This window comes from Haliotis rubra, unplaced genomic scaffold (genome assembly GCF_003918875.1).
Source record: "Haliotis rubra isolate DU_JTF1 unplaced genomic scaffold, ASM391887v1 Scf259, whole genome shotgun sequence".
NCBI classification, from domain to species: Eukaryota; Metazoa; Mollusca; class Gastropoda; order Lepetellida; family Haliotidae; genus Haliotis; species Haliotis rubra.
Window position 1 is genome coordinate 900418 of NW_025766658.1, and position 26498 is coordinate 926915.

The window sequence follows — 26498 nt, forward strand, 5'->3', positions numbered from 1 at the left end:
ATGTCTTCATATAGCTGAGAATATTGAGCAAATCTATATGACATACGCAGTTATACACCTTGAAATATGAAATACATCAATAACACCCGACAATATGATATACAAATCAACAAACAAGTGGCCAAACCTTGATGAGAATGGCGACGACTCCGGTGAACATGATCACTGCTTGGAAGACATCTGTCCAGATGACCGCCTTCAGCCCGCCCTGGGTCAGACAAAATCATACTGATAGCAACAGCCAACAGAGCACGAGATATCACTTCAACATTTTAGTAATCGGACAACGAAGAAACAGAGAATACCAGCGAAGTTTCTGAAAATTCTAAACAAGTCCGTATAACTTCCAAAGATGATGGCCCGGTGTGCATGTCAGCAACAGGAACGAGTTTAAACTTGACCTTTGGGTTTCAGTAACGGAGGCCTTGGAAAGAAAACTTTCTGGTTATGAGGGAAAACGGTCAAATTCTGATGGTAGATACTGATAATTGTAATTACTACGACAGCGGTGGAAACAAATGTAAATGTTGATTTTCGATTAAACTCTGACAACCAATGACCCTGATCGTTGTGGAAGTAAGTGAAATATTTCTGTATGTGCTGGGTACTCCACTTTGAGTTCTCTGGGACCATATTAGTCCAGGACCATATTAGTCCAGGGTGTTCAATAATGTGTGTGTGTGTGTGTGTGTGTGTGTGTGTGTGTGTGTGTGTGTGAGAGAGAGAGAGAGAGAGAGAGAGAGAGAGAGAGTAAATGTCTGAGTGAGTGATTGAGGTTCAACGCCGAAGTATTTACGTTTTACCACAGCGTGTTTGTCGTATCTCTGTCTCTCTGTCACTTTCTTTGTATCACTTTCCTGGTGCCTCTCTCACTTTTTCCGGCTCTCTCTTTCTCCCTCTGTGTTTATCGTCTTCTTTGTGCACATGTGTGTTCAATCTCTTACGTTTTCCTCTCTCTCTGTCTCTCCTCAGAGATGTATCTTCCTCTGTGGGTGTTCATACTCTGGGTCTGGAGTGTATTGTGCGTGTCTGTGTGTGTTTGCGTGCGTGTATTCCCTGATGCCGACAGATGATATTTACTATGGAGGTATATATATATCAGTTGATACTTACAATGGAGGTATATATGATATCAGTTGATACTTACTATGAAGGTATATATGATATCAGTTGATACTTACTATGGAGGTATATGATAACAGCTGATACTTACTATGGAGGTATATGATAACAGTTGATACTTACTATGGAGGTATATATGATAACAGTTGATACTATGGAGGTATATATGATATCACTATGGAGGTATATGATGATACTTACTATGGAGGTATATATGATATCAGTTGATTACTATGGAGGTATATGATATGATAACTATGGAGTATATGATAACAGCTGATACTTACTATGGAGGTATATATGATAACAGTTGATACTTACTATGGAGGTATATATGATATCAGTTGATACTTACTATGGAGGTATATATGATATCAGTTGACACTTACTATGGAGGTATATATGATATCAGTTGATACTTACTATGGAGGTATATATGATAACAGTTGATACTTACTATGGAGGTATATGATAACAGTTGATACTTACTATGGAGGTATATATGATATCAGTTGACACGTACTATGGAGTTATATATGATATCAGTTGACACTTACTATGGAAGTATATATGATATCAGTTGATACTTACTATGGAGGTATATATGATATCAGTTGACACTTACTATGGAGGTATATATGATAACAGTTGATACTTACGATGGAGGTATATATGACGGCAGCAGCGGCAACCATGAAGATGGAGCTCCACTGTGAGAAGCCGGTGACTACAACAACGGACATGAAAAGTTCTCCAATGACATGACATAAGAAATCAACGTTTGAGAGAAAGCTGCCACAGTGGACAATACTCCAGACGCAATACTGTAGCCATTAATCGACCAGGCTGCCGTGTTATACTGCTACCCTCACTTACTGAATACCACGGTCGCATGTGATGCCGGGATCAGTCCGGCAAATCGTTGGCTGAAATCACGAGCAAGGATCCTAGGCTAAGCATAACGATTAGCCTAGTTACAGAGCCCGGTCAGCCTGTCAGCAATAGTCGCCAATTCAGTCACCTTTGGTGACCAAGTCAGTCGGCTCTGTCGCTCTGTCTGTCGGCTCTGGTCACCACGCGAGTGAGCTCCGGTTGTCAGTCGGCTGTTGTCGCCATGTCATTCAGCTCTACATTGCAACGCACTATTGCCATCTGTGATCTGAATTGCAGGGGAGTTAATGACAACAAGGGAAATATAAGTAACCCCCCAGCAATACGAACAGCCGAGAAGTGAAGTAGCTAAATCCGCAAATACAGTGGGTTAAATCTGGCTGTAATATTTTCTGGATACCTTGTATAGATATTGCATTCTGTTGAGAGACGACTGACTGACTGAGTTTGGTTTTACGCCGATTTTAGCAATATTCCAGCAACATCACGGCGGGGGGACACCAGAAATGGGCTTCACACATTGTACCCATGTGGGGATTCGAACCCGGGTCTTCGGCGTGACGATCCAACGCTTTAACCATTAGGCTACCCTCCCGCCCCGTTGAGAGACGACACTTAATCATAATAATCATCACCAGATTTAACAACCACACTTGGTCTAATCTAGATCGGATACGTCGTCGCTGCATTGTGTATTTGTCTTGAATGGACGCGGTCACATCGGTTTTCCTCTCCTAATACTGTCAGTTCTCTCCCCCTGACTGTTGTCAGTCCTGTCACTGTAGCACGGATACTAGTTTCTTGTTCTGCTCTAAGGTGCGCCATGCCACTGACCCACTCTGTGTTCTTCAAACGTTCACCGGCTGTAAGTCACCGGATACAATTGAGTGCACTGGGCGACATTTGTTTTCCATTCTCAAAATTACAAAGGAACGTAACTCAATTGTGTTTTGATAAAGATTCTTTCGCCAATACAATGAGGTAAACAGAGGCTTTGAAACACAGACATTAAGAAATATATCTGACGTTGCCTCATCTTACATTATTCAGTAAAGTCGATCTCCATGCTTGTATGATCAACCCCATGTCATTTTAGTAAGTGACGTCACCAGCTCAGTTTCTCTTCCCACTGGTTTATTTAGAGCTTGAAATCAACAACCGATATCAATGCCTCTTCTGAACACGAGAGAGAGAGAGAGAGCTTGTGACATCGTTGCATCAATTGAATCATGAAAGTGTTGCTACAGTAGACGACGCAATATAAATATTTGAAGTTCAATACCACAGTGGTATAATTCCGAAAACCAGGCAAGTAACGAAGTTAAGGCTGCCAATGGGCAAAGGGTACATATCATAATAACATGGAGACACGACGAACTTGGTACTCGAGTGGCAAGATGCCAAAGTTGCCACGTATACTTGCCTGCCTCAAGAGCAAGAGCTGGGCCGAACAGCACAACACCCATATACCACACCTAGAACAAGAGATTCCATTTATAGCATCCGGTTGGGAAGAATTTGTCATCCTTACGAAAGAAGTCGCACACTGTGTGTTGAAGAGGTGTATTCTCTGAACTTAGATTTGAAATTAGACTCTGACGTATATACAATTTGGTCCCTCGTTCCCACCGTCCACATCTTCCGGGCCCGGTAAATCTACTCAAACATTAAAATCCATTCTCAAGATCCCAAATAACCCGCCCTTGGTTTACTACATGTAACGGACCAATCAGAATGGGAGTTACAAATCAGCCTCAGTGTTGGCACAGCGATATCAGCAGTATGGAGGCTAGTTCCATAAATGTCAAGAGAGGTTGCGAGAAATTCAACATTCAAACACTGGCTGGCAAAAGAATAAAAACTATTTTCAGGGGAAGGGATATCCCATGCCCATTAAAACCACCGGTGGATAAATTTCCCTTGTCAATTTCCTTTACGTTATCTCGACGTTTGATTGGTCGGTTACTGAAAAACCAGAGGCGGATAATTTGAGGTCGCTGTAAATATAAAGGACTCCCTTAATTTTTGACTGTTCACACTGTAATGAACACAAAGTTTATGTCAGTTCTGAAACATTCTCTGTGTCACTCTAAACAATTGAGGTTGATCTATAAGAAATACATGACTGTTGGTGTTGTTTTGTTAAAGTTAAACAGAATCAACCTTCCAAAGGCCGTTTGATCAGTGTGTGAGGTTTAGGTAGAGACATACATTGTATTATATGGGAAGAGTAAGACATCTAAATTCCGTCCCTAGTACAGTCCACAGTCAACAAGAATGTTTTTGGTGTGTTTCCGAGTTCATCCGTGCACATGAGGAAGACCACTCTTGAAAGTGACCTGTCTTGACCTCCTGTGGACGGACCGATATCTGTTAAACGGATTCGTTGTTACATGTATTAGCATACTTTGTCGACTTATCATGTACATACGAAGGTCGTTTAATATCGGACAACGTCATGTAACGTTTTGACTTTCCTTTCCCTGAAAATGTGGTGTAAATTTCCGCAAATGAATCTCTCCAACAGAAGAATACCCGTTGTAGCGGAGAAAATGAATACACAAGATATTAGATTGGGCACAAACAGGAGAATCGTTTACGTTCAACTTGACAACCATTCTCCGCGTAAATAATCACATACGTTTTCAGTTTACATCTCACATAGGAGTGAGTAAGCGAGCATGGTTTAACGCCGCTTTTAGCAATATTCCAGCAATATCACGGCGGGGGACACCAGAAATGGGCTTCAAACATTGTACCCACATTGTGGGGAACCGAACCCGGGTCTTCAGCGTGACGAGCAAACGCTTTAACTACTAGGCTATCCCACCGCCCCTTCACATAAGAACTGCCTAGTCTTCTTGACGTAACAAATCGGGAAAGTTGATATTTTCTTTGGTGACTTTTACTCTTGTCATTTCACATAACCTGATCTAATTTAAAAAACAACAAAAAACAACAACAAAAAACAAACCCCAAAACAAAGAAATGCGACGAGACAAACACTTCCTGTGTCTGTGAAATCACAGGTTTCTCCATCGTGCAGAAACGATTGAACGTCATTCCGACTTAAGAGGTATCGATATAAAGTGATTAAATCAGCAAACAGGATGATCACGGCGTTTTTAAAATCTAATCTTAGCTCAATAATAAAATCGTATTATATAGTCGATATACAGATGATTGTACATCAAACATCATTGTATTGTCATAACCATAAACACTAATCTTGACCATCGATTTTGATGAAGAAAAAGGGTTTGTAGAAAATGATGAACCTGTGAAAAGGTAGTGTTCCCTCTGTCGCTGCTTCCTAAAATAGTTCCCGATCCCGTGGAGGATAAGTAGTGTTCACAGGGTTGTAACGTTGGACAAAACATGTATACATTTTAATCCAATTGTTTGGTGCAGTCAGCTGGTTCAGGAACAAAGGGGACAACATTTGTGGAATATTGTTAAAGTCCATTCTGATCGAGCGTGTTAAGACCGCTGCAATTCGAAATCTGGGTCAACAGAGACGTTTCTAGGTGTGATGGCACATACCTAGTTGTAGAGGTCGGATGCTGGAGAGGTGAAACGGGATATCTACCATATGTTTCTGTTTTGTTTCATGTGAACAAGTGACTTGCCTGTCAAGATGGGGCAGGGTACCCTGACGTTTTCATGCTGAAGATATCGTCGGAATCGTAAATCTGCCCTGCTTTATCTACTCTGCAGAGATTAGTTATCGGTGTGGAAAAGGTTCAGTTGCACTTAACCGTCATTTATACTGGAAGACAGGTGTGTACCTAGCATCGCTATACAGAGAAGACACCGACCATGTGATAGTCGAGGAACGTTGGGCAATGAGTGGGATGAAGGTGAATGAATGAATGAATGAATGAACAACGAGGAGAGTTCTACGGATAAACAACGTCCTTAATATTAATATGAGCAACGTTTATTAATATTAGATGTTACACTTGCTTGACAACGGTGTCAGTAGCTACACCGAAACGTCGCTCATATTATATTAAAGAAGTTGTATATCCATAGAACTCTTCTCGCTGTTCATCACACCAACTTCTAAATGCCACTCAAATAAGTAACTTGAATAAATGAATGAATGAATGAATAAATAAATAGGCTGTCTCCATGCAATGTGCAAGTCCCGCTCTTGCCTTGCCAGGAAGGTCAAATCGTCGGTCGGCAATGTATAAACTGGTGATGCGTTATTAAGCAACAAACCACTTTAATTAATAAAATAACAAAACAAGACAGTGAACATATTCTTTTGACGACACTGAGCAGGAAATGTGGGCCATCCCATTCACTGAATGAGGGGTGGATGAGTTGCCATCCTCAATTACTGTAGGCGAAATGGGATGTATGCGAAATGGGATGTAGGCGAAATGGGAACATCCCCTTAAGATGATTTGACTGGAACAATAACTTGATACTTACATAGCTGATAATTCCCAGTACAGATCCCACCGTCCGCACCAGTCTTGACTTGAATCTCAGTTCCAGATACTGCAATTGTGACAAGTGAGTGAGTGACGGGTTTGACTCCACTTTTAACAGTATTCCAGTGATTTCACGGCTTGCAGCTTAAAGGCAATATTTTCGACAATATTTTGGCTTATAAGATATACATTAGGGCATATGCACTCACTTTAGCTTCCTGATGCAATAAAAGACTTATTATGCCTTACGACTTGCCTGGAATTGATAAGTAAAGTTCCTTTTTAAAGGCACTATATCATACCACAATTTACTAAAATGAAATAATTCATTTCTAGCAATAATGCTAACTATCAGCTGCCAGATAATTTACTTTCACCTCGAAGTTTCATTTATCGATTTTAGGCAATTCGTAAGGGATACCAGTCTTTTATTGCATCAATAGGAAGCTAAAGTGAGTGCATATACCCCAAATGCATATAATATAGGCTAAAATATTGTCGAAACTATGTGACATGTGCCTTTAAGCGCCCACTATTGCCATCTCATCACTGCTGTTGTTTCACATGTACTGATATAACTATCTCCTTCCTTGTTTTTCATTCACCTGATTAAGGAGTAAGAATATACTCCGAAACGTCGTGTTCCTCTTAATAAAGAAGTTGACACAGTGGATGAGTGAATTTAGTTTTAAGCCGCTTTTAGCAAGATTCCAGCAATATCACAGCGGGGGATACCAGAAATGTTGGTTGGTTTGTTGTTTAACGCCACACGCAGCAATATTCCAGCTATATTCCAGCAATATTCCAGCTATATTTCAGCTATATGTACCGTTGTCAAGCAGGAAGGTATCTATAAAGCTTGTTCAATATTGTACTTCCCAACGTCTAACATCTGATGTAAAATAATGTTTTAATTGTATTACATTGTTTCTGCTGACATCAAGTAAGGCACAGTAGTGTGGAAGGTGTTGTGTTTAAACGGTTTGGGGGTCAATCAGGGAAAACCAGAATTGACCTTTCCAGCATTGTGGACATTTCCGGAAGCTTGTTATGACTACGTATGAGACAGGAGCATATCTCTGTCATCTCACAGTACAGCAAAACTAGACTAATTGTTAGTCTCTGAAAATATTATGATTTTGATAGAGACTACGAACTTCATCCTAACGGTTTAGTTTGGTTTGGTTGGTTGTTGTTGTTTAACGCCACAATATTCCAGCTATATGGCGGCGGTCTGTAAATAATCGAGCCTGGACCAGACACTCCAGTGATTAACACCATTATAGCACTTGGGATACGATGACATGTGTCAACCAAGTTAGAGAGCCTGACCACCCGATCCGATCAGTCCCCTCTTACGACAAGCATGGGCTGCTGAAGACTAATTCTAACCCGGATCTTCACGGGACTACTCCAAAAATTGGTGGTGGTAGTAGTAGTAGTAGTAGTAGTAGTAGTAGTAGTAGTAGTAGTAGTAGTAATAGTTGCACTTACCTCATAGGCGCTGGTCAGTTTGAGCGGGTGAATGACTGGCACTACCATATACACAGCCAGGAGGATGGCAAGACTGAACCCTAGGGTGCCAATGAGGTACTGGATGCCATAGACATAAGCCTCCGCCGGCATGCCGAGCATCAAGATGGAGGACTCGAACGACACCAGCAACGACACAGCGACAGGAATGATGGCCATTTTACGGCCAGCCACGAGATATTCGGACATTGACTGTTTCTTTCTGTCTCGGAATGCTTGGAAAATGCCAATACCCAAAGAAATCAGTAGCGTAGCCCCGAACATGGCATAGTCGGCGATGTGGAACATGTGGGAATTTGGAGACCCAGTGGCCATGGTGGAGTTGCCGTTTACTTTGCCGTCCATGATGTCGCTGCTTTGAGATCAGAGTCTTTGATGCCTGAACCTGAATGGCATATGAAACAAAACATATAAATGAGTGAGCGATAGATAAAGACTGTAATGGTACATTCAAATATACACTGGTGGAAGCGAATGCGGGAACATATGAAAGTACAAATATTCCTTTGAGCATTTCCAGATTTTCACTTACATTGCAACGAAGAGCTAAACAAACTGGAAATGAATATAGCAACAAATGTTCTTTCATGTGTTCCTTTTTTAGTTTCCAGTAGATTATAATTTAAAGTCACGAATGAAAGGATAGTTCATGGTTGTATTACCTTTGTCAATTACAATAGAATTCCACGAGGTGAAGCAAGGCGTATAATAATATTAACGAAACATTCTGAAACTGCAGCTGCATTGCTGAATATGGCGTTAAAAAACAGATGTGATAGCCAAACCGAAACATCAGTCTCATGAACCAATTCAGACAATGACCTACTTTTCAGCCTATCCGAATTTTCTCGTGTGAAAGTGAAAAGAGACACTACAAACAACTATGGTTACACTGAATTCCAATTCCTTGTTTTTAATAAGGAAATGGTATTTACAAACTAGTGTTAATTTTAAAGTTTAAGAAAATCGTATTTCTATATTTTAGGTCGAGGTTTAGGCAGCATGTCGTTAACTAAGACGTCACAGATTGCCCCTGTTTGACGAGGTCGTACAATGATTCACAATGCATCTGGCTACACGGTTACACCTGTTATGTGTTCTTTGCGCTCATTAAATGTAACGTACAATATGATTTATATAATATTAAGACCGTACCGCCAAACTTTCCTAGCGACCGAGCCTCGTTTTGAGATTTCCACGATTTCCAGATTTCCGTTTGTCAGAGCACGCTGTACGAGGGAGCACGCTGTACGACGTGTTTGCAAGGACTAGAAGGAGCGTAGTGTTGCAATATACAAGTAATTAGATGTATCAACTAATGCTGATTAATATTTACGTATCCAGTTGAATGAGTTGGTTTCAAATTCTGAACTGGTTATTGTACTAAGTTGCGCAATAGGAAGGAACCCAGTCAGCAGGAAACGAGACTGCTGTGTAATCAATGTTTTGACTTGGGAAAACCGTCACCCTCATAACCCTAATCAGACAATCCATGAATAGCAATTATACAATCAAGTACTAAAGCATTACCATCACAAGGTAGGTGACACGTTCGTCATAACAGTGCTACAAACAATATCTGAGAGAAGAGAGAGAGAGAGAGAGAGAGAGAGAGAGAGAGAGAGAGAGAGAGAGAGAGAGAGAGAGAGAGAGAGAGAGAGAGAGAGAGAGAGAGAGAGAGAGAGAGAGAGAGAGAGAGAGAGAGAGAGAGAGGGAGGAGAGAGAAAGAGAGAGAGAGGGAGGGAGAGAGAGAGAGAGAGAGGAGAGAGGAGAGGAGAGAGAGAGAGGAGGAGAGAGAGAGAGAGAGAGAGAGAGAGAGAGAGAGAGAGAGAGAGAGAGAGAGAGAGAGAGAGAGAGAGAGAGAGAGAGAGAGAGAGAGAGAGAGAGAGAGAGAGAGAGAGAGTTAGTTTTTCTCATTATCGTCATTAGTAGAATTATTAGTTAGTTGGTTAGTTATAATTCCCCACTTGGCCTCACCCAGATTTGTGTATAATAAAAAAATAGTTTCAGGCAAGAAAAGCCATAAATCCCATTCCTATGACCTTGACTTTTGACCTGCATTTTGTTAAAGCCAGTTGATGCAAATGTGCCTGGTGCAAGACATACATTCTAAAAACTTATCAAATATCTATTCATAGTGAATATGTATGTTGTAGTATTCTTTCCACAATGGCAAGGTCACAACGCTCCAAAACGATAGTTTGTCTGACATTTTTAGTCTAGAAACATCGGTTTTGTAAAACTAGAGATTCCAAGCTTTCCAAGTACACCAACTGCATATTGCTGTACACCCCGTTGACCAACGTTCATAGCATGCTGATATCAGACAGCTACTGGTCTGTTGGGATAGGTTTAGGCAGCAGAGAGAGAGGGAGGAGAGAGAGAGAGAGAGAGATAGAGAGAGAGAGAGTTAGTTTTTCTCATTATTATTATTAGTAGAATTATTAGTTAGTTAGTTAGTTAGTTAGAATTCCCCACTTGGCCTCACCCAGGTTTGTGTACAATAAATATTTTTCAGGCTAGAAAAGCCATAAATCCGATTCCTTTGACCTTGACTTTTGACCTTCATTTTGTTAAAGTCAGTTGATGCAAATGTGCCTGGTGCAAGACATACATTCTAAAAACTGATCAAATATCTATTCATAGTGAATATGTATGTTGTAGTATTAGTCTAGTATGTTTTAGTCTAGAAACATCGGTTTTGTAAAGCTAGAGATTCCAAGCTTTCCAAGTACACCAACTGCATATTGCTGTACACCCCGTTGACCAACGTTCATAGCATGCTGATATCAGACAGCTACTGGTCTGTTGGGTGGGGAACTGACAGAATCATGCCACAATCATGTCTGTGTGTTACGGCTGTAACGATGCATCGAACTATCGATCGATTGCAATTGTTGAGTCTCCGATAGCAATTAATCGATGGTGGAAACGAAACGATGCATCGATAGTATGTGTGACTATCGATAGTTTAGTAATTGACTTCCGTTGACAAATGCGCAGTACCAGATTCGTTCACTTTGATTTAGAGTTATAGGCCCCGATACCTCCTTAACACCCTTGATCTGTGTTTCAAGTTTCTTGTCAGTTTTTTACAGAGACTGAAACTACTTCAGCTTGTTTTTATTTCATATAAACTATACATTCATTTGGGAATTGGTCGCAATAGACTATCGCTATCGCAACTGTATGTTGCAATAGACTATCGCTATCGCAAGCGAGAGTTTATTGCACCATACTATTGCGATAGCGATAGTCTATTGCAACATACTATTGCAACATACAATTGCGATAGCGATAGTCTATTGCAACATACTACTGAGATAGCGATAGTCTATTGCAACATACAATTGCGATAGCGATAGTCTATTGCAACATACTACTGCGATAGCGATAGTCTATTGCAACATACTACTGCGATAGCGATAGTCTATTGCAACATACTATTACAACATACATCGCTATCGCAATAGTATGGTGCAATAGACTATCGCTATCGCAATGGTATGTTGCAATAGACTATCGCTATCGCAATTGTATGTTGCAATAGACTATCGCTATTGCAATTGTATGTTGCAATAGACTATCGCTATCGCAATAGTATGTTGCAATAGACTATCGCTATCGGAATTGTATGTTGCAATAGACTATCGCTATCGCAATGGTATGTTGCAATAGACTATCGCTATCGCAATAGTATGTTGCAATAGACTATCGCTATCGCAATGGTATGCTGCAATAGACTATCGCTATCGCAATAGTATGGTGCAATAGACTATCGCTATAGCAATTGTATGTTGCAATAGTATGTTGCAATAGACTATCGCTATCACAATTGTATGTTGCAATAGTATGTTGCAATAGACTATCGCTATCGCAATTGTATGTTGCAATAGACTATCGCTATCGCAATGGTATGTTGCAATAGACTATCGCTATCGCAATTGTATGTTGCAATAGTATGTTGCAATAGACTATCGCTATCGCAATTGTATGTTGCAATAGTATGTTGCAATAGACTATCGCTATCACAATAGTATGGTGCAATAGACTATCGCTATCGCAATGGTATGTTGCAATAGACTATCGCTATCGGAATAGTATGTTGCAATAGACTATCGCTATCGCAATGGTATGTTGCAATAGACTATCGCTATCGCTATCGCAATGGTATGTTGCAATAGACTATCGCTATCGCAATTGTATGTTGCAATAGACTATCGCTATCGCAATAGTATGTTGCAATAGACTATCGCTATCGCAATAGTATGTTGCAATAGACTATCGCTATCGCAATGGTATGTTGCAATAGACTTTCGCTATCGCAATAGTATGTTGCAATAGCCTATCGCTATCGCAATGGTATGTTGCAATAGTATGGTGCAATAGACTATCACTATCGCAATAGTATGTTGCAATAGCCTATCGCTATCGCAATGGTATGTTGCAATAGACTATCGCTATCGCAATGGTATGTTGCAATAGACTATCGCTATCGCAATAGTATGTTGCAATAGACTATCGCTATTGCAATGGTATGTTGCAATAGCCTATCGCTATCGCAATAGTATGTTGCAATAGACTATCGCTATCGCAATGGTATGTTGCAATAGACTATCGCTATCGCAATAGTATGTTGCAATAGACTATCGCTATTGCAATGGTATGTTGCAATAGTCTATCGCTATAGCAATAGTATGTTGCAATAGACTATCGCTATCGCAATGGTATGTTGCAATAGACTATCGCTATCGCAATAGTATGTTGCAATAGACTATCGCTATCGCAATAGTATGTTGCAATAGACTATCGCTATCGCAATGGTATGTTGCAATAGACTATCGCTATCGCAATGGTATGTTGCAATAAACTATCGCTATCGCAATAGTATGTTGCAATAGACTATCGCTATCGCAATTGTATGTTGCAATAGACTATCGCTATCGCAATAGTGTAGACCATCACCATGCAATAGCATGCTATAGTGCAATAGACTATCACTATCACAATTGTATGTTGCAATAGACTATCGCTATCGCAATAGTATGTTGCAATAGACTATCGCTATCGCAATAGTATGTTGCAATAGACTATCGCTATTGCAATTGTATGGTGCAATAGACTATCACTATCACAATTGTATTGTGCAATAGTATGGTGCAATAGACTATCACTATCACAATAGTATGGTGCAATAGTATGGTGCAATAGTATGGTGCAATAGACTATCGCTATCACAATAGTATGTTGCAATAGACTATCGCTATCGCAATGGTATGTTGCAATAGACTATCGATATCGCAATAGTATGTTGCAATAGACTATCGCTATCGCAATAGTATGTTGCAATAGACTATCGCTATCGCAATGGTATGTTGCAATAGACTATCGCTATCGCAATGGTATGTTGCAATAGTATGTTGCAATAGACTATCGCTATCGCAATTGTATGTTGCAATAGTATGTTGCAATAGACTATCACTATCCAAATTGTATGTTGCAATAGTATGGTGCAATAGACTATCACTATCACAATTGTATGTTGCAATAGTATTGTGCAATAAACTTTCACTATCACAATTGTATGTTGCAATAGTATGGTGCAATAGACTATCACTATCACAATTGTATGCTGCAATAGTATGGTGCAATAGACTATCGCTATCACAATGGTATGTTGCAATAGACTATCGCTATCGCAATGGTATGTTGCAATAGACTATCGCTATCGCAATGGTATGTTGCAATAGACTATCGCTATCGCAATAGTATGTTGCAATAGACTATCGCTATTGCAATTGTATGGTGCAATAGACTGTCACTATCACAATTGTATGTTGCAATAGTATAGTGCAATAGACTATCACTATCACAATTGTATGTTGCAATAGACTATCGCTATCGCAATAGTATGTTGCAATAAACTATCGCTATCGCAATAGTATGTTGCAATAGACTATCGCTATTGCAATTGTATGGTGCAATAGACTGTCACTATCACAATTGTATGGTGCAATAGTATGTTGCAATAGACTATCACTATCACAATAGTATGGTGCAATAGTATGTTGCAATAGACTATCGCTATCGCAATGGTATGTTGCAATAGCCTATCACTATAGCAATAGTATGTTGCAATAGACTATCGCTATTGCAATTGTATGGTGCAATAGACTGTCACTATCACAATTGTATGGTGCAATAGTATGTTGCAATAGACTATCACTATCACAATAGTATGGTGCAATAGTATGTTGCAATAGACTATCGCTATCGCAATGGTATGTTGCAATAGCCTATCACTATAGCAATAGTATGTTGCAATAGACTATCGCTATCGCAATAGTATGTTGCAATAGACTATTGCTATCGCAATAGTATGTTGCAATAGACTATCGCTATCGCAATGGTATGTTGCAATAGACTATCGCTATCGCAATAGTATGTTGCAATAGCCTATCGCTATCGCAATGGTATGTTGCAATAGTATGGTGCAATAGACTGTCGCTATCGCAATTGTATGTTGCAATAGTATAGTGCAATGGACTATCACTATCCCAATTGTATGTTGCAATAGTATGGTGCAATAGACTATCACTATCACAATTGTATGTTGCAATAGTATTGTGCAATAGACTATCACTATCACAATTGTATGTTGCAATAGTATGGTGCAATAGACTATCACTATCACAATTGTATGTTGCAATAGTATGTTGCAATAGACTATCGCTATCGCAATTGTATGTTGCAATAGTATGTTGCAATAGACTATCGCTATCGCAATAGTATGGTGCAATAGACTATCGCTATCGCAATAGTATGGTGCAACAGACTTTAACTTTCGCTATCGCAATAGTATGTTGCAATAGCCTATCGCTATCGCAATAGTATGGAGCAATAGACTATCGCTATCGCAATAGTATGGTGGAATAGACTATCGCTATCGCAATAGTATGGTGCAATAGTATGTTGCAATAGACTATCACTATCACAATTGTATGTTGCAATAGTATCTTGCAATAGACTATCACTATCACAATTGTATGTTGCAATAGTATGTTGCAATAGACTATCACTATCACAATTGTATGTTGCAAGAGTATGTTGCAATAGACTATCACTATCACAATTGTATGTTGCAATAGTATGTTGCAATAGACTATCACTATCACAATTGTATGTTGCAATAGTATGTTGCAATAGACTATCGCTATCGCAATAGTATGGTGCAATAGACTATCGCTATCGCAATAGTATGGTGCAATAGACTATCGCTATTGCAATAGTATGGTGCAATAGACTATCGCTATCGCAATAGTATGGTGCAATAGTATGTTGCAATAGACTATCACTATCACAATTGTATGTTGCAATAGTATAGTGCAATGGACTATCACTATCCCAATTGTATGTTGCAATAGTATGGTGCAATAGACTATCACTATCACAATTGTATGTTGCAATAGTATTGTGCAATAGACTATCACTATCACAATTGTATGTTGCAATAGTATGGTGCAATAGACTATCACTATCACAATTGTATGGTGCAATAGTATGTTGCAATAGACTATCGCTATCGCAATAGTATGGTGCAATAGACTATCGCTATCGCAATAGTATGGTGCAATAGTATGTTGCAATAGACTATCACTATCACAATTGTATGTTGCAATAGTATGTTGCAATAGACTATCACTATCACAATTGTATGTTGCAATAGTATGTTGCAATAGACTATCACTATCACAATTGTATGTTGCAATAGTATGTTGCAATAGACTATCACTATCACAATTGTATGTTGCAATAGTATGTTGCAATAGACTATCACTATCACAATTGTATGTTGCAATAGTATGTTGCAATAGACTATCGCTATCGCAATAGTATGGTGCAATAGACTATCGCTATCGCAATAGTATGTTGCAATAGACTATCGCTATTGCAATTGTATGGTGCAATAGACTGTCACTATCACAATTGTATGTTGCAATAGTATAGTGCAATAGACTATCACTATCACAATTGTATGTTGCAATAGACTATCGCTATCGCAATAGTATGTTGCAATAAACTATCGCTATTGCAATAGTATGTTGCAATAGACTATCGCTATTGCAATTGTATGGTGCAATAGACTGTCACTATCACAATTGTATGGTGCAATAGTATGTTGCAATAAACTATCACTATCACAATAGTATGGTGCAATAGTATGTTGCAATAGACTATCGCTATTGCAATGGTATGTTGCAATAGCCTATCACTATAGCAATAGTATGCTGCAATAGACTATCGCTATCGCAATAGTATGTTGCAATAGACTATTGCTATCGCAATAGTATGTTGCAATAGACTATCGCTATCGCAATGGTATGTTGCAATAGACTATCGCTATCGCAATAGTATGTTGCAATAGCCTATCGCTATCGCAATGGTATGTTGCAATAGTATGGTGCAATAGACTGTCGCTATCGCAATTGTATGTTGCAATAGTATAGTACAATGGACTATCACTATCCCAATTGTATGTTGCAATAGTATGGTGCAATAGACTATCACTATCACAATTGTATGTTGCAATAGTATTGTGCAATAGACTATCACTATCACAATTGTATGTTGCAATAGTATGGTGCAATAGACTATCACTATCACAATTGTATGTTGCAATAGTATGTTGCAATAGACTATCGCTATCGCAATTGTATGTTGCAATAGTATGTTGCAATAGACTATCGCTATCGCAATAGTATGGTGCAATAGACTATCGCTATCGCAATAGTATGGTGCAACAGACTTTCGCTATCGCAATAGTATGGTGCAATAGACTATCGCTATCGCAATAGTATGGTGCAATAGACTATCGCTATCGCAATAGTATGGTGCAATAGTATGTTGCAATAGACTATCACTATCACAATTGTATGTTGCAATAGTATGTTGCAATAGACTATCACTATCACAATTGTATGCTGCAATAGTATGTTGCAATAGACTATCACTATCACAATTGTATGTTGCAATAGTATGTTGCAATAGACTATCACTATCACAATTGTATGTTGCAATAGTATGTTGCAATAGACTATCACTATCACAATTGTATGTTGCAATAGTATGTTGCAATAGACTATCGCTATCGCAATAGTATGGTGCAATAGACTAGCGCTATCGCAATAGTATGGTGCAATAGACTATCGCTATTGCAATAGTATGGTGCAATAGACTATCGCTATCGCAATAATATGGTGCAATAGTATGTTGCAATAGACTATCACTATCACAATTGTATGTTGCAATAGTATAGTGCAATGGACTATCACTATCCCAATTGTATGTTGCAATAGTATGGTGCAATAGACTATCACTATCACAATTGTATGTTGCAATAGTATTGTGCAATAGACTATCACTATCACAATTGTATGTTGCAATAGTATGGTGCAATAGAAATAGACTATCACTATCACAATTGTATGATGCAATAGTATGTTGCAATAGACTATCGCTATCGCAATAGTATGGTGCAATAGACTATCGCTATCGCAATAGTATGGTGCAATAGTATGTTGCAATAGACTATCACTATCACAATTGTATGTTGCAATAGTATGTTGCAATAGACTATCACTATCACAATTGTATGTTGCAATAGTATGTTGCAATAGACTATCACTATCACAATTGTATGTTGCAATAGTATGTTGCAATAGACTATCACTATCACAATTGTATGTTGCAATAGTATGTTGCAATAGACTATCACTATCACAATTGTATGTTGCAATAGACTATCGCTATCGCAATAGTATGGTGCAATAGACTATCGCTATCGCAATAGTATGGTGCAATAGACTATCGCTATTGCAATAGTATGGTGCAATAGACTATCACTATCACAATTGTATGTTGCAATAGTATGTTGCAATAGACTATCACTATCACAATTGTATGTTGCAATAGTATGTTGCAATAGACTATCACTATCACAATTGTATGTTGCAATAGTATGTTGCAATAGACTATCATTATCACAACTGTATGTTGCAACAGTATGTTGTAATAGACTATCACTATCACAATTGTATGTTGCAATAGTATGTTGCAATAGACTATCACTATCTCAATTGTATGTTGCAATAGTATGTTGCAATAGACTATCACTATCACAATTGTATGTTGCAATAGTATGTTGCAATAGACTATCACTATCACAATTGTATGTTGCAATAGTATGTTGCAATAGACCATCACTATCACAATTGTATGTTGCAATAGTATGTTGCAATAGACTTTCACTATCACAATTGTATGTTGCAATAGTATGTTGCAATAGACTGTCGCTATCGCAATAGTTGTTTCCCCTTTAGTAGCTGCCGCTACGGTTTGTTGTTTAACGTCGCTCTCAGCAACACACTGTTTGTAACACAATGTCAAGATTCCAATGCAAGTTGTTCATTCCCATTATGTAATGTTATTTTTCACTATATTTAGGGAGATGGCTACAGTAAGTGGTACCGTTGTGCCAAAATTCATTTTTGGACAATAAAATATGTTTAAAACAAAGAATAATCTCGTTCAAAAAGATGATAAAACAATAAGCATCTCCAGTATCATGGCAATTCTCGCAACAAGCACAAGCTGTGTCTAATCAAAATAAAGGAATAAAAATAAAACCAGGCAGATGGGGCAGATGGATAATACTTTTACCCACAAAACTCATACTTGAAATGTTATTGTATAACGTTTTACCGAAAAAATCTAAAATTAAATAAAATACAGCGTGGGGGCATTGCTGTCATTGCAAACAACCTTCAATCAGAATATCTGTTCTCACTGTAAATGTCAAGACTCTGGTGAGTTAATATTTTATATTTGTGACCCAATATTATAGATTTGTGACTCAATTGCATTGAACTAGAAATCTGTATTGTCATTCATTGTAGCTAGCTCATTGTTTGTTCAATATATTATTGAATATTTTAGACTTGTCTGTGTTCTACTTTGCTGGTTCAAAGGGATTCTTAACCCTTTTGTCACGGCACATTATTAACCGTAACAACTCATACACACTTAATCTTACAAGAGCTATACAACCATGTAATTCTCCTTGTTTCTCTCCTGCTATTAACAAGCGTCCGCCTGGAGAGCGGAAGATCGCGGGTTCAATCCCCGACCGCGTCATACCAAAGACGTTAAAATGTGGTACTTGTTGGTTCCTGCCTGGCGCTCGGCATTAAAGGACTGGTCGGCTCGGAGTCAGTATACTGTGTCTGAGTGGGGTATTCATGCTTCACTGCGGCATGGTATCTCAGTGGGCTAGCACTATAAAAGCAGCTTAAGTCTAGGCTAGTACAAGCAGCCGCACATACACATACACACGCATGCACGTCGTCATATGAGCGAAATATTCTCAAGCACGACGTTAAACCCAATTTCACCTCACTTCACCTACTATTAACACGGATAGTTGCTTCTGTCGCGAGGTCTTCCACCTCACAAATTCCATTCAGGGTGACGTCATTGGATTGCTTTTGTTAAGGACTGCTTAGAGTGACTTATTAGGTGTAACTCCGGGTATGGGTTCCATCTGGGTAGCCGATAACGAATCTTCTGTCCACTCATAGTAACATGTGTAGCTCTGTGAAGCTCATCTCCGATTTGAGAGACACTTTGGCCACAGTTTCCTAACACAGTCGTGCTATGAAACGGTGTTGTGAGCCAGTTGTTGCATCTTGTTTGACCACATCGATGCTTGTCATCAACGTTATTTGTATGTCAGTATCGGGATAAATTGCTAATTACTTACTGTGAACGTTAATAAATCGTGCCACAATGCTCTGTCGTGTTCCAGCTTCCAAGATGCCAATGTCACCGCTCCTAACGTGACAGACGCCGTAGGTAAAGAAAACGTTCACTTGAGTTTGAAACAATATCAGGACAGCTTTCAGTCTAGTTTTTATCACTGAAATAGACACGAACACACTGGTGTTTCACGAAGTTTACCCAAACCATGTGCACGTCATGGAGAACGCTGGCACGAAGTTGGCGTGTTTGCACGAAATTCATGACACGTTCTGAATGGATTATTCATTTTGTACACCCATATACAATTATACAACCTGGTTCTACAAAATATCACTAAATCACAGAATATCACTTAATTGTCAAAAGCATATTTCTATTATATATTAAAACTGTATGTGCCATACTTTTTCCATGTACCTAACCTGCGTTACGGAGATATAATTAAATTATTCATATTTACTTTTTAATAGCATATTGTCTATAAATATTAACACGTTGTGTGCCATATTTTTACATGTTCCTGACCTACGTTACGGAGATGCAATTAAATCATTCACGGTCCGCCATCATCTAATTCACCGTAATTCGCGTTTGCAAATTGGCGTCTACCAGGCACGCCATTAACCTGTGAACCCGGGTTCGAATCCCGATCGTCCCGATTATGTTGCTAGGCTTGTCAGCAGCCTCAGCACCATCCCTCTGCTTGTGGGTTTCACAAACGTGTTAAACGCCATGATATAGCGGGAATACTGTAAGTGGAGTTAAACCTAACGCACTCAACGACATTCTTCTAAGATGCTTCGTTACAAGTTGAAAGGCGCCGACAATTCATCAGCGATAAAGTACACTTGTTTTTGCATTACATCAAACTGTATTGACGTCACTACGCCATTCTCGTCTGCCCCCTCGTTATCAAACGTACCCCTGGTTAACCGACGCCACGATGCATGTCAGTTGTCATCGCCTCATACAGCCTCCTACAGTAAACTACTCCGTAGCACCCCGTTTCTTATGGTGTCCTATAATAGCCACCGTGTGGCGCGTAAGAAAAGAACGACGTCACGTCGCTCACGACGTCTTGCGCGACGTCGCTTTGTAAAATATTTTTTGAGCTACAAAAATAACGGGCGACGTCTGACTATATCGAGGGATTATCGGCCTCTGAACGTGACTGACCAAGTTTACGTCTAAAAGAAGAATCGTTAAACGAAACAGGATTTAAAACGCAAAAATGCTTCAGTCACTCCCGATAAACATTTCTGTCGACCCGAAAATGTGTTTACACCTATATCCAATCAAATACCACCCTAGAAGGCTACTGTTCATTGTATGTAAGGCATACACATCTGCAAATGAAACGATCTCTTCCCCACACTCTCAACATAATCACCGCCACTATTGTTCGGTCCGTCAGGAAGACGAACTTTGAAAAATGCATTGCTAAGAAGTGGAAAATCAAACTTGAAAGCTGTTTTTCTACACAAGTTGGCAGTTGGTTTAAGAATGTATTCTTGCTTCAATTGCTCTAAAATGATCAAACTTAATGTTACAACTATACTTAAAGCATGATGGTTTATTCTGGCTTCCTATAACATTGAGTTACCATTACTTATATTTATGTACCTTTATGCCGAATCATCATAGATTGTGTCCAGAAGACATTCAATCTCAGCTTCGTCTGAATCTTCAATTCTACTTAAATCTAAGTTCTTGCTGGATGTTTTGCCAGTCTTTTGTGGAAGGATGTTGCCTATGGTCCATTGACATTTCAGAGCATTTACTCTTTCAGCCAACCTTTGCCCACAGGGTGAGCAACACTGGGGTGATTCTTGCCAGCATTGACCCAGATCAAGGCCTGGTGATTCGCTCGCTGTATGTGCATGTGTACGGAGTCTCTGCAAGGTCTCTACTTCTCTAGTGTCATATCTGAAAGGTTTATTCAACCTGTCTGTTCTTGATAATGGTAAATTCCCATCGATATGGAATATAGGTATGATTGTCCCTCTCTTCAAGTCTGGGATTGTATCTGAACCATGCAACTATCGTGGAATATCTCTTTTAAATATTTCTGGAAAATTATTTGCTAATATTTTAGAGGGCGTTTATGTGCTTGGGTTGATCTAAACGAGCTACTGGACGAGGCTCAAGCTGGTTTTAGACCCGATTATAGTACATCTGATAACTTATTTATATTACAATCATTATAAACAAAATACCTATGCAGGCCTAAAGGGTGATTCTATTGCGCGTTCATCGACTTTGATTTTGTTGACCGTAAGAAATTGCTATTCATGTTACATACCAAATGATGCCATGGCAAAATGTATGATATTTTAAGAAGCATGTATGACTCTGTTGCAGCCTGTGTTAGAACTAATTCTGGCAACACTAAAAAAGTTAAATACTTCCACTGGTGTGAGACAAGGCTGTGTACGAAGCCCCTTACTTTCATTAATGAACTTGTAGATAATATGTATAAATCATGTAATAATGGAATATTTGTTCTCCCAAAATCAAGGATTTACTTTTACTTTTGTTTGCAGACGATATTGTTACGTTTTCATTTATGGTAAACGGTTTGCAGAGACAGCTGAATATTCTTCAAACATTTTGTGACACATGGGGATTAGAGTTGAATATGGAAAAATCTAGTATAGTTGTTTTTAGAAACGGGGGTATAGTGGCACATTCTGAAAAATGGTCATTCCGTGGCAAAAATATAAATGTTGTTTCATATTATAAATATTTGGGTCTTTTATTTTCCAGCCGATTAAATTGGTCCATGGCATGTAAAACCATCGTAGCGCAAGCTAAGAAGGCATTATTTTCCATTTTCAAACTTTTTAAGGCTAGTAAGTTTGTTTCATTTGATTCTACTTGCTTACTTTTTGACACTAAAATAGCACCAATTTTGATATACGGATCAGAAATTTGGGGAGCAAACTATTTCGAAGCCATTGAAAATGTCCATGCATCCTATTTTAACAGATTTCTTACAGTAGGTATATTTGCTTACAATAAAGCCGTACTTGGAGAAACAGGACGCTATAACATGCATATTGAGAGTCAAATGAGAGTTATTAGATACTGGATTAAACTTATAAGAATGCCTGATTATCGCTACCCCCATCAAAGCTATCAAATATTGTTACCACTAGATAAATGTGGAAAGTATTCATGGGCTTCAGATGTGAGAAATATGTGGTTTTCAAGCGGGTTTTCTTATGTTTGGTTTAAGCAAGATGTTGGTGATATAAAAATGTTTTTGTCAACATTTAAACAACGAATAAAAGATATATATTCAGAATTGGTACGCATCAGTCAATTCATCCAGTTTTCTTAGTCATTGTTCACAATGTAAATCGATGTTCGGACCTGAAAAATATATCAGTGTTCTTAATGATAAGTGATAAGTCCCTTTTAAGAAATTTTTGTAAATTTAGAATCTCTCTCTACATGCCTTAAAAATACAACGTTTTAGAAAAGATAATAATACATTGGAAGATTTATCAAGTTCTTATTGTTCTTCTGGTAAAACTGAAGACGAACACCATCTATTATTAGTCTGTAAGACTTTCTCTGCCTGCCGAAAGAAGTATTTAAAATGCTCTGATGATGCCCGACAAACGATATATAATGTGCTTAATTCTAATAATGCTGATATTATTAAATCTGTTGCCATTTTCTTAAAACATTTGATGTCCATCCGTAAATCACATGTAAAACCATAATTTCTTGTCACGTGACCAATAGTTGTAATTGAGCAACTCCATTTGTACTCTGGGCCACTGGGCCTTAACTACTGAATAAAACCTGTCTGTCTGTCTGTCTGTCTGTGTCTGTGTCTGTGTCTGTGTCTGTGTCTGTCTGTCTGTCTGTCTGTCTGTCATTGTCCAAGTACTCCATCAATGTCAGGTGGTTATTTGCAAGCCTGAACTTCAAGGTATCTAGTCGTTCCTCCAAATCTCTGAACTACTTTTGGGGGACAGTATTTGGCCGGCATTGTACTGAAGCATCTTTGCCTCGTTCAGTCCTTGTTCATCTGCCAAGAACTTGGCCATCTCGAAAAGGTTGGGCCATGTTGTTTTGGCCCCTGGTAACAATAACCTTCTTGAAGACTGTTTAATATTGACCATGCTATAGCAGCAGAGATCATGTAATATGGCCTCTGGTAACAATAATAACGGTACAGCTGAAGTAAAACTGAAACTTGGTACAGCAGTGAAGTAAAACTGTTTAATATTGACTTGACATGCTATAGCAGCAGAGATCATGTAATATGGCCTCTGGTAACAATAACCTGAAACGGTACAGCAGTGAAGTAAAACTGTTTAATATTGACTTGACATGCTATAGCAGCAGAGATCATGTAATATGGCCTCTGGTAACAATAACCTGAAATGGTACAGCAGTGAAGTAAAACTGTTTAATATTGACTTGACATGCTGTAACAGCAGAGATCATGTAATATGGCCTCTGGTAACAATAACCTGAAATGTTACGCAACAGTAAATTTAAGTATAAATTGTGCAGAGTGGTGGCCTGCTATGTACTGTGACGTGACGTATAGCATTGTTGAAACCAGACATGTAACGCAACAATGAAATCCTGAATATCGTGTATAAACAATCAACCTCCAGAGCATGCTCTCAGGACAAATTGCATTAATTAATAGTAGTAGTTTATTATAGTGTCATGTGTTATAAATGATGAGACAGCATAGTACAGCATATAAAATGCAAACACCAGGCCTCGAGAGGCCGAAATGACACCTTAAAAAAAATATATATATTTTTTTTAAAATTCACAGTTTTTTAAAATATTTTTTTAATTCCATTTCAAGTCTCACATAAAATACATATGGCAAAGAGGACAACATCCAAATACATATGTATATAGCTTCAATGATGTTTTGCAAGGTTATATATGACATAAAAGACAGTATTGCATACATATACAGACACGCACACACATATGCATATATACACATGCATATATACATATACATACATATTCACATACATACACGCATGTATATATATATATATATATATATATATATATATATATATATATATATATATAACATCGTGAGATTACAACAATTACATAGATACATAAGATGTCATTAAAGTTTCTGTGGAGGGAATATGAAATTGGAGGGGTAAGGTTGAATAGTATGGTTGTAGTGAGTAGGGTCTGGAAGTCGCAGCTGATATTATAAGTTGAATTTAATGTTTAGCACATAGTAAGGTATAAAATGTTTCCATTTCCTTATAAAGGGATCTAAGCTATTGTTTTTCCTAGCTATATATTTTTCAGTTGTATATATATCTTTTAATAACTTAAGAAATCCCTCAAGGGAAAGTGTTTGTTGTTTTATACTTGAAACATAAATGAATCATTTGACAAGAAGTATAACATGGTTTAGTATTTTATTGTTTGAGAACATTCCAAACATGATAGTGAATTTTGTAAATGTGACATCACACTGGAGGTGGGCATTTAGAAATTGTTCTACATTTCGCCAAAAGCTTTTAACTAAATCACAGTAAAAAAATACATGCAATATGTCTTCTGAGGTATTTTTACAAAAAAGTACAAGTATCATTATCAACTAGTTTCATCTTCAATAGTTCTTTCTTTGTATAGATTATTCTGTAAATAAATCTGTACTGAAAAAACAGCTTACAATCATTTGTGCATTTCCTGTAATATCTTAATACATTGCTCCACATTATATCCTGCTGAAAGACAGTTTTCCAATACTCTAGTACTTTAGGGGTATCGTTGTTCTTAATCAATTTATCATAGAATATCCTTGAACCTTTAATATTTGAGATCATATCTAGGTAAACTCTATTAATGTTTAATTGATTTAAGCAGAGAGTTCTGTTTCCTACCAGTTGTCTCCAGTTCATTGGAATGTTATTTAACAAATGATGATAGTCTAAGAAGGTTCCGCTTATTTTGTACCTCTGTTTTACATCTTCAAAACTGAGAAATCCATTTTCATTACAAATATCGCTGACATAATGTATACCGCACTTAAACCAATTTTTTATCATGTATGAAGATTTAAAGAAATGATTTAACCAGAGTGGCTGAGCTAAGATTTGGTCTAAGTCATCGCTGTCAAAGGTGTGTTTTTTATAAAATATTCTCCAAGCACATAAAACATCTCTCCAATAGGGATTATCTTTACCAGATAAGCAATCAACAGCATTAGAACCTAGAAAGTACAGTTGACTTAAGGGAAAAATGCTATTAAAATTTGAAGTTTTCTTTAAGTGACATTTCAGTGATGATAATTTCGAAGAGTTAATGAAACATTCAATGTCAATCATTCTGAGGCCTCCATCTTCGTAAGTTCTACTGATATTAGACCATTTAATCTTATCATTTTTATTATTCCATATAAATCTATAGATTATTTTATTGAGTTCATCGATGAATGTTTTTGGCGGGTTAGGAAGTGCTGAGAAAATATGTACTAGAGTAGTAGAGTAGTAGTAGAGTTAAAAAAGAATATTAGCAATATTTAAAAAGCGTTTAAAAAATATGAAAAGATTGTTGACATATATACACACTTAGATACATACATAGGTACATATATAAATACTAGCATCGATGCGTACAAACATAGATAAAGCACAACCTTGCTAGAAACGAATAAAGAGCAATCTTGTA

At 38.1% G+C, this 26498-nt stretch overlaps 1 protein-coding gene across 6 annotated transcripts in view; it reads right to left on the reverse strand.

Annotated features, from left to right (window-relative positions):
* LOC124279954 (sodium-dependent multivitamin transporter-like) overlaps window positions 1-26498 on the reverse strand; it is a 64438-nt gene that overhangs the window by 13547 nt on the left and 24393 nt on the right. For 5 of the 6 annotated variants that reach the window (XM_046715839.1, XM_046715838.1, XM_046715837.1 and 2 more), the window contains exons 2-6: window positions 7953-8376; window positions 6457-6525; window positions 3437-3488; window positions 1782-1849; window positions 128-208 (exon numbers count right to left, since the gene is read on the reverse strand). In XM_046715839.1, the coding sequence (XP_046571795.1) occupies window positions 128-208; window positions 1782-1849; window positions 3437-3488; window positions 6457-6525; window positions 7953-8336 (654 nt within the window). In that variant the 5' untranslated portion in view covers window positions 8337-8376. Of the gene's footprint in view, window positions 1-127; window positions 209-1781; window positions 1850-3436; window positions 3489-6456; window positions 6526-7952; window positions 8377-8653; window positions 8740-26498 lie in introns of those variants that run through there. The other variant, XM_046715840.1, reaches the window with a different exon arrangement.